The sequence below is a fragment of the Gracilinanus agilis genome, chromosome 6 (genome assembly GCF_016433145.1).
Source record: "Gracilinanus agilis isolate LMUSP501 chromosome 6, AgileGrace, whole genome shotgun sequence".
NCBI classification, from domain to species: Eukaryota; Metazoa; Chordata; class Mammalia; order Didelphimorphia; family Didelphidae; genus Gracilinanus; species Gracilinanus agilis.
The window spans coordinates 51,061,928-51,076,275 of record NC_058135.1 but is presented as its reverse complement, the minus strand read 5'-3'; the positions used below and the strand labels follow the sequence as shown (position 1 = coordinate 51,076,275).

Below are 14,348 nucleotides of genomic sequence, written 5' to 3'. Positions count from 1 at the left end.
TATACCCGTCTGCACTGGTTCCCCACTCAGGTTTTCAGAGCTTTAGTTCCTGGCTGTGTCTGCCTCCACCCACGCCTGCACCCAGCGTCCACTCTCTGCTCCCGCGCTCAGATTTCGCGTGCGTTTTTTGACTTAATGGGGTCCTAAGTCTTGCTGCTCTCAGGAACAGGTCCCGGAGCTGCTGATGACTCGATGGGTGCCCCAAACTTGCTCTATTTCTTTTTAGCTGGGTTCGGAGCTATAGATGAGTTTGGAGGGGGTTGGGGTGGGGCGGTTGCTCAGCCCGCGATTCAGTGAGAGCCCTTTATAGCCTGGAAATGTCTCGATTCCACGTACCTTCCACGCTGTGCCCTGTTGTGGGGTTCCTCCGTTCGTCTGGACTTGTTTTTATGTCCCCTTGAGGAGTTTTGTGTGTTTCGGTCAGGAGAGGTTAAGAGCTGCTTCTTACTCTGCCGCCATCTTAACCCGGAAGCCCCTGTCACCATTTTTTTATGTCCAGGATTCATAAGCTTTTAATCATCTCCCTGTTAACTATTCCTATCCTCTCTTTTCCATGCCAAATTCATTCTCCTTGACTTTGTCAGATGTCCTTCATCATCTCCCATGGTCCCTTCCTTCCCAAGAAGTAGTTCTATACCTTCTGGAAAGACATCAACTTTTGGTCATACCTTTGATGTTGCCATTTTTTTATGTCCAGGATTCATAACCTTTTAAACTCTGCCACGGGATATCTCTGCTTTATTCTTGCTAAACCTTTCCTAGTCTTTCTGTAACCAGTAGGCAGTTCCATCTTCCCTCCTGTCTGTGCCAATCAGCCTAGCTTTGGTTTCTCACTTCAGAATATTCACCAGAGTTAACTAATTCACTCATAAACTGTTCTCTGCTCTGTAATCCTTTGCCTCCCTGTTCTATGTCCATGCTTTGTAAAGTCAGGGATGACTCTTGCCCTCCATTTCTCTAGTCCTTCTCCCATGATCTTCTAGGATATGCAGAACCATGTCAGCATCCTCCCTACTCAAGCATCCTATGATCTTTAGGATGAAATAAAATCTCAGTTTGTCATTGACATTCCTTCCCAGTATGCCCCCACTCTATAGTCTGATGGCTTTTATACTCCTCTTTTACTTATTCTGTGATCCAGCCAAACTGTCTTACTTATTATTTCCTGAGCTCAGCATTTCATCTCCCACCTTTGCCCACAGGCAGCCCCCCCAAGATGGTCCCTCTTCAATCTACCTCTTAACTTCATTGGCTTCCTTCAAGACTTAGCTCGTGTACCACTTCATAAGGGAAGCTTTTCCCTATTCATGTACCTATCATGTATATATTTATATGTTTTATTCCCCCAGTAGAATAAAAACTTCTTGAGTACAGGACCTCCCTTTTATTTTGTCTGTTTCCTAAAGGCATCATCTTGCCAACAAAAATCTATACAATCAAAGCTATGTTTTTTTCTAACAACAGTATATGGCTGTGAGTCACCTACAGGAGGAGGTGGGGGAAGAGGAGGGAAAAAACATGAAGCTTGTAATCATGTAAAAATATTCTTAACTAATTAATTAAATGAAATTTTCCAAATTCAAAAAAAAAATAAAAAACAGTATATGGCTGTGAGAGATGGACCAAAAGGAATGTTGACTGCTACAGAATTGACATTTTCAAATTGTGGCGCTGAAAAACTCTTTTTAAAAATAAACCCTTATTTTCTATCTTAACACAGAAGAGTAAGGTCTAGGCAAATGGGATTAAGTAATTTGTCCAGGGTTATGCTAAGAAGCGTCTTGAGGTCAAATCAAAACCCAAGTCCTCCTGACTCCAGACTTGGGACTTTATTTTTTTTTATTTTGAATATTTCCCCATAGTTACATATTTCATGTTCTTTCCCTCTTCCCCAAACACCCCTTAGCCGACGCACAACTCCACTGGGTTTTACATGTATCATTGATCAAGACCTAAATCCATATTATTGATAGTTGGACTAGAGTTATCATTTAGTGTCTACATCTTGGGGCTTTATTTATTGTGCTATTTAGCAGTCCCTGGACAAGACTTTTGAGAGTCCCTTGGACAGTAAGGAATCAAGTCAGTCAATACTTAAAGAAATCAATTTTGTCCTTTCATTGGGTGGTCTAAAACTGATGCTGAAATGGAAATACTTTGGCCACATGATGAGAAGACATGACTCCCTGGAAAAACCATGATGCTGGAAAATATTGAAGGCAAAAGGAAAAGGAGATGGCACAGGATAAGAAGGATAAATAGTGTCATGGAAATAATAAACATGAACTTGGACAGACTTTGAGAGATGCTGAAGGACCAAAGGACCAGAATGTCCTGTAATGCTAAGGTCCATAGGGGTCACAAAGAGCAGAATATGACTCAACAACAATATCCTGAAGGCCTAGCTCAGTGCCTTATTAAGGATGAATTTAAGAGGTAGTTAATATGTTTATTGAAGTTTGGACCCATCTAGTCTAAGCCCTTCCTTTTTGAATAATTAGGACACTTTCAGATTCAATTGTTTTATTCAGTGCCTGTCATATGTAAAGTAATATACTAGGCAATGAAAGAGGCACAAAGTTTAGATATAAGATTTAATCTCATATATTAGGAAAGATAGGATAACTACAGAAATATTTTGACAGAGAATGCATGCCATCATCATACTTTGTTGTCAGAAATTTCATTACCAGAGCTGAAAATATGAAGAGGCATCTAGATATACTTCAAGATGGTATAAAATTGAATTATTCTAACTAAGGCTTTGTATGACAGAAGATACAATATGCACTTACAGTCTCAGAGAAAGGGAGTGAAGGGTGAGAGGGGGGGCTTGAAATATTCTAAGAAGAGCAGCTTAAAAAAGAATTGACATTCATTGCCTTTAGTAGTGTCAGAGACTAAAATTGAACTCAATTGTTCCTAAACTCAGAAAAGAATTTTGATAGCCCTTTGGAAAAAATATTCAAAATAAATAATAATTCAATAAGTGAAAATTAAAGAAACCCTGAGGTTCTACTTTTGCATATTTGTTTGGCGAAGTTGGCAAAAAAAGAAAAATTAAAAATATTAGAGGAGCTACCAAAAATACACTAACGTATTGTTTCTGGAGCTACGAATCAGTACAGTTATTCTGAGGAACAATTTGGAGCAATGCCTCCAAAGTAGACAAACTCACTTTCCATTAAGTAGACAAACTTTACTTTTCCATTCAACAATCCTGCTAGCACTCCTGTACTGCAATGAGATGAAAGAAAAGGACTTAAAGATGCTAACATGTGTATAGCAGCTTTTTTTTATTTTTTAAAAAAATTTAAACATTTATTAATATTCATTTTTAACATGGTTACATGATTCATGCTCCTACTTTCCCCTTCAACCCCCGCATTCTCCCCCGCCATGGCCAATCCACATTTCCACTGGTTTTATCATGTGTCCTTGATCAAGACCTATTTCCAAATTGTTGGTAGTTGCATTGGTGTGGTAGTTTCGAGTCCACATCCTCAATCATGTCCACCCCAGCCCATGTGTTCAAGCAGTTGTTTTTCTTTTATGTTTCCTCTCCTGCAGTCCTTCCTCTAGATGTGGGTAGTGTTCTTTACCATAAATCCCTCAGAATTGTCCTGGGTTTTTGTATTGCTGCTGGTACAGAGGTCCATTACATTCGATTTTACCATAGTATGTCAGTCTCTGTGTACAATGTTCTTTTGGCTCTGCTCCTCTCACTCTGCATCAGTTCCTGGAGGTCTTTCCAGTTCACCTGGAATTCCTCCAGTTCATTATTCCTTTTAGCACAATAGTATTCCATCACAAGCATATACCATAATATGTTCAGCCATTCCCCAATTGAAGGGCAATACCCTCCTTTTCCAGTTTTTTGCCACCACAAAAAGCACAGCTATAAATATTTTCATACAAATCTGTTTATCTATGATCTCTTTGGGGTACAATCCCAACAATGGTATGGCTGGATCAAAGGGCAGGCAGTTTTTAATAGCCCTTTGAGCTTAGTTGCAAATTGCCAGCCAGAATGGTTGGATCAGTTCACAACTCCACCAGCAATGCATCAATGTCCCAATTTTGCCACATCCACTCCAACATTCATTACTCTCCCCTTCTTTCATTTTAGCCATTCTGCTAGGTGTGAGGTGATACCTCAGAGTTGTTTTGATTTGCATTTCTCTAATTATTAGAGATTTAGAGCACTTTCTCATGTGCTTATTGATACTTTTGATTTCTTTACCTGAAAATTGCCTATTCATGTCTCTTGCCCATTTATCAATTGGGGAATGGCTTGATTTTTTATACAATTGATTTAACTCCTTGTATATTTCAGTAATTAGACCCCTGTCAGAAAAAAAAAAAGATTTTTTCCCAATTTGTTGTTTCCCTTCTGATTTTGACTACATTGTTTTTGTTTGTACAAAAGCTTTTTAGTTTAATATAATCAAAACCATTTAATTTAAATTTTGTAATTTTCTCTAACACTTGCTTGGTTTTAAAGTCTTTCCTTTCCCAGAGATCTGACAAGTATTTTATTCTGTGTTCACTTAACTTATTTATAGTTTCCCTCTTTATATTCAAGTCATTCACCCATTCTGAATTTATCTTGGTGTAGGGTGTGAGATTTTGATCTAAACCTAATCTCTCCCATATTGTTTTCCAAATTTCCCAGCAATTTTTGTCAAATAGCGGATTCGTGTCCCAAAAATTGGGCTCTTTTGGGTTATCATACACTGTCTTGCTGCTGTCATGAACCCCAAGTCTATTCCACCAATCCTCCCCTCTGTCTCTTAACCAGTACCATATTGTTTTGATGACAACTGCTTTATAGTATAGTTTAATATCTGGTACTGCTAGGCCCCCTTCCTTAACATTTCTTTTCATTATTTCCCTTGATATTCTTGATCTTTTGTTATTCAAATGAAATTTGCTATAGTTTTTTTCTAATTCAGTCAAGAAGTTTTTTGGTAGTTTGATAGGTATGGTGCTAAATAGTTAAATTAATTTGGGTAGAATGGTCATTTTTATTATGTTAGCTCGTCTTACCCATGAGCAGTCAATGGCTTTCAAGTTGTTTAGATCCAGTTTTATTTGTTTGGAAAGTGTTTTGTAGTTGTTTTTCATATAATTGCTGTGTGTGTTTTGGTAGATAGATTCCCAAGTATTTTATATTGTCTAGGGTGATTTTGAATGGTGTTTCTCTTTCTACCTCTTGCTGCTGTGATGTGTTGGAAATGTAGAGAAATGCTGATGATTGATGTGCATTTATTTTGTATCCTGTAACTTTGCTAAAGTTGTTGATTATTTCTACAAGCTTCTTAGTTGATTCTCTAGGATTTTTTAAGTATACCATCATATCATCTGCAAAGAGTGACAGCTTAGTCTCCTCATTGCCTATTTTGATAACTTCGATTTCTTTTTCTTCTCTAATTTCTACTGCTAGTGTTTCTAGTACTATGTTGAATAATAGAGGTGATAATGGGCATCCTTGTTTCACTCCTGATCTTATTGGGAAGGCTTCTAATTTATCCCCATTGCATATAATGCTTGTTGATGGTTTTAGGTATATATTGTTTATTATTTTTAGGAAGGGTCCTTCTATTCCTATACTTTTCAGTGTTTTCAATAGGAATGGATGCTGTATTTTGTCAAAGGCTTTTTCAGTATCTATTGAGATAATCATGTGATTTTTGTTTGTTAGACTGTTGATATGGTCAATTATGTGGGTGGTTTTCCTAATGTTGAATCAACCTTGCATTCCTGGTATAAATCCCACCTGATCATGGTGGATGACCTTCTTAATTACTTGCTGGAGTCTCTTTGCTAATATTCTATTTAAGATTTTTGCATCTATCTTCATTAGGGAGATTGGTCTATAGTTTTCTTTCTCTGTTTTTAGTCTACCTGGCTTTGGAATCAGTACCATATTTGTGTCATAAAAGGAATTTGGTAGGACTCCTTCTTTGCTTATCATATCAAATAATTTGTATAGTATTGGGTTTTTTTTTTTTTTTTTTTTTTTTTTTTTTTCACTTGTGAATCCATCAGGTCCTGGTGATTTTTCTTAGGGAGTTTTTAATGACTTGTTCAATTTCTATTTCTGATGTGGGATTATTTAGGTATTCTATTTCTTTTGCTGTTAATCTAGGCAATTTATATTTTTGTAAATATTCATCCATATCTCTTAAATTGCTATATTTATTGCCATATAATTGGGCAAAATAATTTTTAATGATTGTCTTAATTTCCCCTTCATTAGAGGTGAGGTCTCCCTTTTCATCTTTGATACTGTTAGTTTGGTTTTCTTCTTTCCTTTTTTTATTAGATTGACCATTACTTTGTCTATTTTATCTGTTTTTTCAAAATACCAGCTTCTAGTCTTATTTATTAATTCAATAGTTCTTTTACTTTCGATTTTATTAATTTCTCCCTTAATTTTTAGTATTTCTAATTTAGTTTTCATCTGGGGGTTTTTTATTTGCTCTCTTTCTAATTTTTTGAGTTGCATGCCCAATTCATTAATCTCTGCCCTCCTTAATTTGTTAATATATGCACTCAAGGATATAAATTTCCCCCTGAGTATTGCCTTGGCCACATCCCACAGAGTTTGGTAGGATATCTCATCATTGTCATTCTCTTCAATGAAACTGTTGATTGTTTCTATGATTTCTTCTTTGACAAATTGGTTTTGGAGAATCATATTATTTAATTTCCAATTGGTTTTTGATTTGCCTATCCAGGTGCCCTTACTGATTATTATTTTTATTGCATTATGATCTGAGAAGGTTACATTTATTTATATCTGCTCTTTTGCATTTGTTTGCCATGATTCTATGCCCTATTACATGGTCAATCTTTTTAAATGTACCATGTGCAGCTGAAAAGAAGGTGTATTCCTTTTTGTCCCTATTTATTTTTCTCCACATATCAATTAGATCTAATTTTTCTAGGACTTCATTCATCTCTCTTACTTCTTTCTTATTTATTTTTTGGTTTGATTTATCTAGATATGAAAGAGGAATATTTACATCTCCCACTATTATGGTTTTACTATCTATTTCCTTCTTGAGCTCTTCTAGTTTTTTCTTTATGAATTTGGATGCTTTGCCACTTGGTGCATACATAATGAGCAGTGTTATTTCCTCATTGTTTATACTGCCTTTAATCAGGATATAATGACCTTCCCTGTCTTTTTTTAATCATATCTATTTTTATTTTGGCTTTGTCAGAAATCACAATAGCCATTCCTGCCTTCTTTTTCTCATTTGACGCCCAAAAGTTTTTGTTCAACCCCTGAACCTTAAACTTGTGTACGTCCACCCGCCTCATATGTGTTTCTTGTAGACAACATATGGTAGGATTTTGGTTTCTAATCCACTCTGCTATTTGCTTACGTTTTATGTGAGAGTTCATCCCATTCACATTCAGAGTTATAATTATCAGCTGTGCATTCGCGGACATTTTTGTATTCTCCCCTATTCCTACCACTATTTCTTAAACTATTTCCTTTTAAACCAGTGGTTTGCTATTAAGCCAGTATCCCTTATCCCCTCCCTTGATTGACTTCCCTTTTTCCCCCCTCTTTCACTCCCCTCCTCTTTGTTTTTAAAGGCCTTATGAGTTCCCTCCGCCTTCTTCTCCCCTCCCTTTTTTTGATCTCCCCACTCCCCTGTTTCCCTTGATTTATCCCTTCTGACTTTCTCAGTAGGGTTAGATAGAGTTTTATATCCCAATGGATAGTATAGCTACTCTTCCCTCTCCGAGATGATTACACTGAGAGTAAGGTTTAAAAATTACCTATTGTTGCTCTCTTCCTCTCCTTCTTATAATAGTATTTATCCCCTCCCCATTCCATGCCCTCTTTTTGTGTAATAGATTATCCTATTTTTGTTATTCTCTCAAGTTTCTCCTGGTGTCCCCCTCCATTCACCCTCCTCTTTCCCACCCCCCATATCATCTTAGACCATTTAGCACTCCACCCTCCCCCCATGAATCATTCTTCAGACCACTATAATAGTGAATACTTAATAGTGAATGGAGTTCACTACAGAGAATTATACATAGCATTTCTCCACATAGGAATACAGATAATTAGATCTTACTGAGGCCCTTAAAAAGGCAGATTTAAAAAATTATGAGTTTTCTTTCTTTCCCCTCTGTTTCTTATTTACCTTTTCATGTTTCTCTCGATTTTTGTGGTTGGATATCAAACTTTCCATTTAGCCCTGGTCTTTTCTGTGTGAATACTTGGAAATCTTTAATTTTGTTGAATGCCCATACTTTCCCCTGGAAATATATAGTCAATTTTGATGGGTAGTTGATCCATGGTTGCAGGCCCAGCTCTCTTGCCTTTCTCAATATCATATTCCAAGCTTTGCGGTCTTTTAGCGTGGAGGCTGCCAGATCCTGTGTGATCCTGATTGGTGCTCCTTGATATTTGAATTGTCTCTTTCTGGCTTCTTGTAAGATTTTTTCTTTTACTTGGAAGCTCTTGAATTTGGCAATAATATTTCTGGGCGTTTTCTTCTCTGGATTGAATGTGGTGGGTGTTCTATGAATCCTTTCAATGTCTATATTGCCCTCTTGTTGTAGGACTTCAGGGCAATTTTGCTGAATAATTTCTTTTAGTATGGAGTCCAGGTTTCTATTAATTTCTAGTTTTTCTGGAAGACCAATGATTCTCAAATTGTCTCTTGTACACTGGTTTTCTTGGTCTGTCACTCTCTCATTGAGATATTTCATATTTCCTTCTATTTTTTCAGTCTTTTGACTTTGTTTTATTTGTTCTTGTTGTCTTGAGAGATCATTAACTTCTAATTGTTCAATTCTAGCCTTTAAGGACTGGTTTTCCTTTTCATTCTGGTCATTTCTGGTCTTCAGTTGGCTTGCCTCACTTTCCAATTGCGAAATTCTGCCTTTTAAACTGTTATTTTCTTGCCTGATTTCCTTTTGAGCTACTTCCCATTTCTCTGACCAAATCTTTTCCAACTTTCTCATCATCTCAGTTTTGAACATTTCAAGAGCTTGTGACCAGTTTTGATTATCTTGGGATGGTTCGGATGTGATTGCTTGTTTTTTCTCCTCTTCTGATTGCTCAGTAGTCTGGATTTTCTCTGTGTAAAAGTTGTCGAGTGTTAAAGATTTCTTTTTCTTGTTGTTAATCTTTCTCTCTTTCTTCTGGACTTCTTGGATCTGGGTAGCCATCGTTAGCCCAGCAGCTTCTCAGATTTATTCTTGTGCTCAGGTTCTGTCTGCGGTCTTTTGGCTCCTGAGGTCTGAGGTCTGGTTGCTTGATCCTCTGCAGGAGGCTCCTTTACAAGTCTCAGGGCGCTGCTTCCACAGTCGTATACCCTTCTGCACTGGTTCCCCACTCAGGGTTTCTGAGCTTTAGCTCCCGTCTGTGTCTGCCTCCTCCCACGTCTCCTCCCGCGCCTGTGCTCTGCATCCGCGCTCAGAGTCCGCGTGCGTTCCTCAGCTTTTTGGGGTCCTAAATCTTGCTGCTCTCAGGAACAGTCCCTGGAGCTGCCAATGACTCGATGGGTGCCCCAAACTTGCTCTATTTGTTTTGACCTGGCTTCGGCGCTGCAGGTGGTGTGTTTGTGTGGGGGGAGAGGGGGTTGCTCAGCCCACGATTTAGTGAGAGCTGTTTCACCCCTTTATAACATGGAAATGCCCTGATTCCACATACCTTCCACACTGCACCCTGTTGTGGGGTCCCTCCATTTGACTGGGTTTGTTTTTATGTCCCCTTGAGGAGTCCTGTTTGTTTCGGTCAGGAGAGGTTAAGAGCTGCTTTTTACTCTGCCGCCATCTTAACCCGGAACCCAGTCTATTAAATTTTCATGGCTGGATTTTTTAAGTGTAATCACTACTAGTTATCTCATTGTTTATTCTATAAGAGTAGTTTTACCAATTAAAGACTGATAAATTTAAAAAAAATTTTTTTTTCCAGAGTGATATTACCAGATTGAGTTGATTGAGGAACTAATGAATCAAATAGTGATTTCTTTCCCTGAATTGACAGCTGTTGTGTCTATAGCCTCTTAGGTAGGACAGTGAATAGAGCATTGGACCTAGAATTAGGAAGATCAGAGTTCAACTCCAACCTTAAAAACTTTTTAGTTGTATGACCCTAGGCAACAATTCAATCTCTACTTGCCTCAGTTTCCTTAAATGTAAAATAAGGATAATAATAGCACCTACCTCCCAGGATTGTTGTAAAGATCAAATGAGATAATATTATAAAGTGTGTAGCATGGTACTTGGCTATAATGTTAGAAATTATTAACTAAAATAAAATTGGTAAAATGTTTGCAGAGTGCCTGGCCTATAGTAGATCCTTATTAAATGCTTGCCTTCTTCCTTTCTTTCTTGTGGTTACAAGAGCTGATTCCAAACAATTTAGAAAAAATATTAGTATGAGCCGAGATCCATGAAAGTTGATTATCTCACCTATGTTCTACCTGCTGTGAACTGAAACAAATCATATCTCTCTCCATCTGTGATTTTTATACATTTTAGGTGTTTGGGGACTACAGTCCTTAAGCCTTTGCTCATCACTTCAGCAGAATAGACGTTTTTCCCCTCCAGTCACTCTCTATAAATCAATCTCTATTATTCTGGAAATGCTTTTCCCTCAATTTGTCTACATTTAATTGAAATGGAATGAAAAGAACATTGCTACTTAGAACTAATTTTAAATGCTATGACTTATTACTCTATGTTTATGGTCAAGTAGGTCAAGAAATATTAACTTCATTATTTTTTGGTTGTACTACAAATTAACATCGCGTGTTTAGTCTTCTGTTTCAGGAATCATTGTGTTTGTCTATAAATATACAAATATCTTGAATGTAGTGAGTGCTAGCCAAAATAGCTATTGAATGAATGAATCAAGGTGGAATGTTTCTTTCGGATTTTCTCCAATGAAGAGGATCCCTTGGGAAATTTTTCAAAATATAGAATTTCCTTCTCACACATTCACTATAGGAATACATCTTTTATTTCTCTTACGTATGGGAATTATCCTCAATGTGCCTGTGTCCCAACCTGGTTTCAAGGTAGAATAATTATGGATATAAATGCCCTTAACTTGGCTCGAAGCCCCAACCTTTAAATTTGGTTGGATATATTTCACATCTTACTAAAAAGGTGGATAAAGAACATATAACAGTCTCACATGTGGATGTAAACATCTTAAGGATTGAGACTATTTTTTTTTCTTTTAATCCCAACTTCTTAGCACAAAGCCTGGTGCACTTAAGAAATAAGTACTTAATTAAATCTCATTGTCAGAAAAAAGTACAATATGTAATAGAAAGTTAATACATTTTAACACTTATTCCTAAAGAATGCAAATCCATCCCTTCTTCTCACCAGAGTCATCTGGAAAAAATAGGATCATGTTCAGAGTTACTTGAGATGAAAGTTTACCTGAATCAATCAACTCTACTACAACTCCGTGAAAACCAGGAGAAAATAAATCTACTAAAATACTCATGTTATGGCATGGAAAAAGATTTGGTAAAATATATGTGCATGTTTAGCGTTCTGTTTCAGTAATGCAGAAATCCTCAGAATGTCCAATCTTACCACCAGTGTTCTAGCCTCAGATATTTTCTCTCCTTGTTCCATGGAATCTTAACATTGTTCTCCACATAACAAACAAGTTATGATATGAAAGGCTAACCTTTTTCTGTCACTTTTTATGGCTCTCCATATGGCCCTCCCTTTCTTCCAGCTCCAAAACTTCTGGTACTCTCCTGACAAACCACCTTTTCATTTCCTGTATGCTGGCTTCTCCACCTAATGTAAGCATTCAGTGCCAGTAACAGTTTTCTGGGGAAATAGAGACATTTGCTTATAGTACAGCACAATGGAAAGAATAGACTTAGTAACATGGGAAACCCTTTATATTTTCTCTTCAATAAAATATTTGTAGTCTCTAAAAATCACAGTGAGTACACACTAAGGGTAGGTTACTATCTTCAGGGCTACTGACTTGCTATCCTAATCCTAATATCCTAATATCCTAAATCTCTAGACTCAAATAAATAAGTTTCTATACCTATCTTCTGTTGCTCTGGAGCCTGTACATCTCAAATATTAGGCAGGTGAAAGGTTGCTATAGGATTTGGTTCTAACTCACCACACCTCTAGATCAGTAGATGTTCTTCGCAGATTGAGGTAACCTTATAAGCTCTCCAAAAATGCAATATCCTCTATACTGGTATTTTGATTCAGTCCTTCCTCATATGGGCCATCCATTATCTTATGGCATCTACTCTCCACTTTCAGATTGTGGTTTGGTCTTTCTTGGAACCTATTTTCTTGACTGAGCACAGCTCCTGTCCTAATAATCAGGGACTTTAATCAACTCTCCTATGGACAGTAGGTGTTTGTGGTACATTGAATTAAAGGACCCTGATCATTCTCCAGGGCTATTTTATAGTCGGATCTATTGATTACTCAGTCTTCCAGCAAGTTGGTATAGAACCGCTTTTCTCAGTTCTACACCCTTATATTTTTGTGGACATCAGTATTTCACGACAGAGTGTTTCCATCTTCTGATTGAAGTTACTTTTGGCGAATGCAAGCATCATAATATTTCTTGTTCTTTTTGAATTCTAATCTGATATTGTAGCTAAGTAATTAGCTCTCCTTCAACTGACTTCAGCATAACTCAATTTCTTCCTTATCATCAAAAACAGATTACCCTCTGGGTAGCTATGCTTAATCCCCTGAGTGTATCGACTCTTTTTCTTGGTGCGCTTCTTTTCTCAAAGGTATTCATCTTGCATCTGGCCTTGTTTGAAATTATCAACGGATAATTAGGGGAATGGAGTTTGTTTCAGTGTTTACAGACTTTGCTTTCACCAACCACAGGTTGAACAAGTGCCAAGTTTTATTTTGGTATATCATCCAATTATGTCATGGAGCAACTTTACCCCTTCCCTGGAGATCAGCAGTTTGTTTAGGCACAAGACCTATAAAAATAATTTCTAAATGAACGTGGGAGGGGTACGCTGGAACCATCAGCAAAGTTTTTCATAGGAGCCAATTGTTAAATTTTCAGGGTAAATAATCAAATTATCAAAAATCAGGGCTTGATTTATTTTGGAAAGTGTTAAAAATTCAGATTAAACTTAAAACTGTGTCGTGTATTTTTTTTCCTGGAGAGACAGATGTTAATCATTTACCAGCACAGTCCTACATATGGTTTTCTCTTGGTCAATAATGAGTTAAATTCATAATCTCTGGCTGCCAAATTCAACTTAGTACTTGTCAGAATAAGTGAGTCTACTGTAATCCACCTATACCCCAAGTTAAGCTATATGCAGCTCATTTTCAAGCCAAGAATCCAATTTATACATGGGACACTGAATCTCAAAACACTGCCTACTGGCCAAAATAATAGTCACTTTCCTGGTATAAACATACTTCCAAGATCTGTAGGTTGGTATTATTTTTTGCATTAAAGACATACTTGGTTTAGCAGAAGCCTATACTGATGCATCAGTGTAGCAACTGTACACTTTTCACATACTTTTCATTTCAATTTTTTCTAAATGATAATATAGATTTAAGACAGATTGCCCTTGTTTGTATTTTCACTTTTAATATAATTCAGTCATATGCCTCTAGCTAAGGCATTTAAATGATTTGGAAATGTTGGCATTATCTTTTGAAATTAACTGCTGATAGCAACCACCAAATATCATAAACCTCTTTAGTGACTGATAATTCTTTGGTCATAGTTCTGTCTTCTTAGGGTTGGTACTCATTTCCCAACGAGGTATCATATAACCAGCTTACTTGATAAGGGTTCTGCAAAACCAGCAGTATAGAATGACCCTATGATAAATTGGCTTCTAATTAAATATTTTCTGTAGTTTACCCCTTATGCTCTTGTGACATCTTTATAAATATAATGAGATAATCCGAAAGTCTTGTCACCAATCACTTTTTTCATGAACCAGGAATTCTTTGAAGTATTTATTCTAATTGGCAGAATCTCAATGGACTGGTGAAGGCCATCTTTCCATTTTCTCCTCATGCCATAGAGAGGTTTTAATAATACTAAAACACCTGGTCATCCAGTCCATCTTGGACTCATTGGTGAGGGGAAGATTCACCTCAATTCTCTTATTTATAACCTAACAGTCATGCATAGTTTAATATTTCATCTCTTTTTCTGCAAAATCACTAAAGGGGAGGCATTTAGAATATGGAATCCTGTAATGATACTATGGACTAACAATTCCTTTAAATGGTTCCTGAGATGTTCCATCTCAAAGATATGAATTTCCTAAAACGTCTAAAAAAGACATAATCTTTCTTTGGAT

The 14,348-nt window shown here is 36.9% G+C and overlaps 1 protein-coding gene across 1 annotated transcript in view; it reads left to right on the top strand.

Moving 5' to 3' along the window:
* The window catches only part of LOC123252244 (sodium-dependent phosphate transport protein 2B-like), a 59,997-nt gene that overhangs the window by 31,013 nt on the left and 14,636 nt on the right, over positions 1-14,348 (top strand). The window contains 1 exon segment of the mRNA XM_044681633.1: positions 11,563-11,630. Within this exon segment, the coding sequence (XP_044537568.1) occupies positions 11,563-11,630 (68 nt within the window).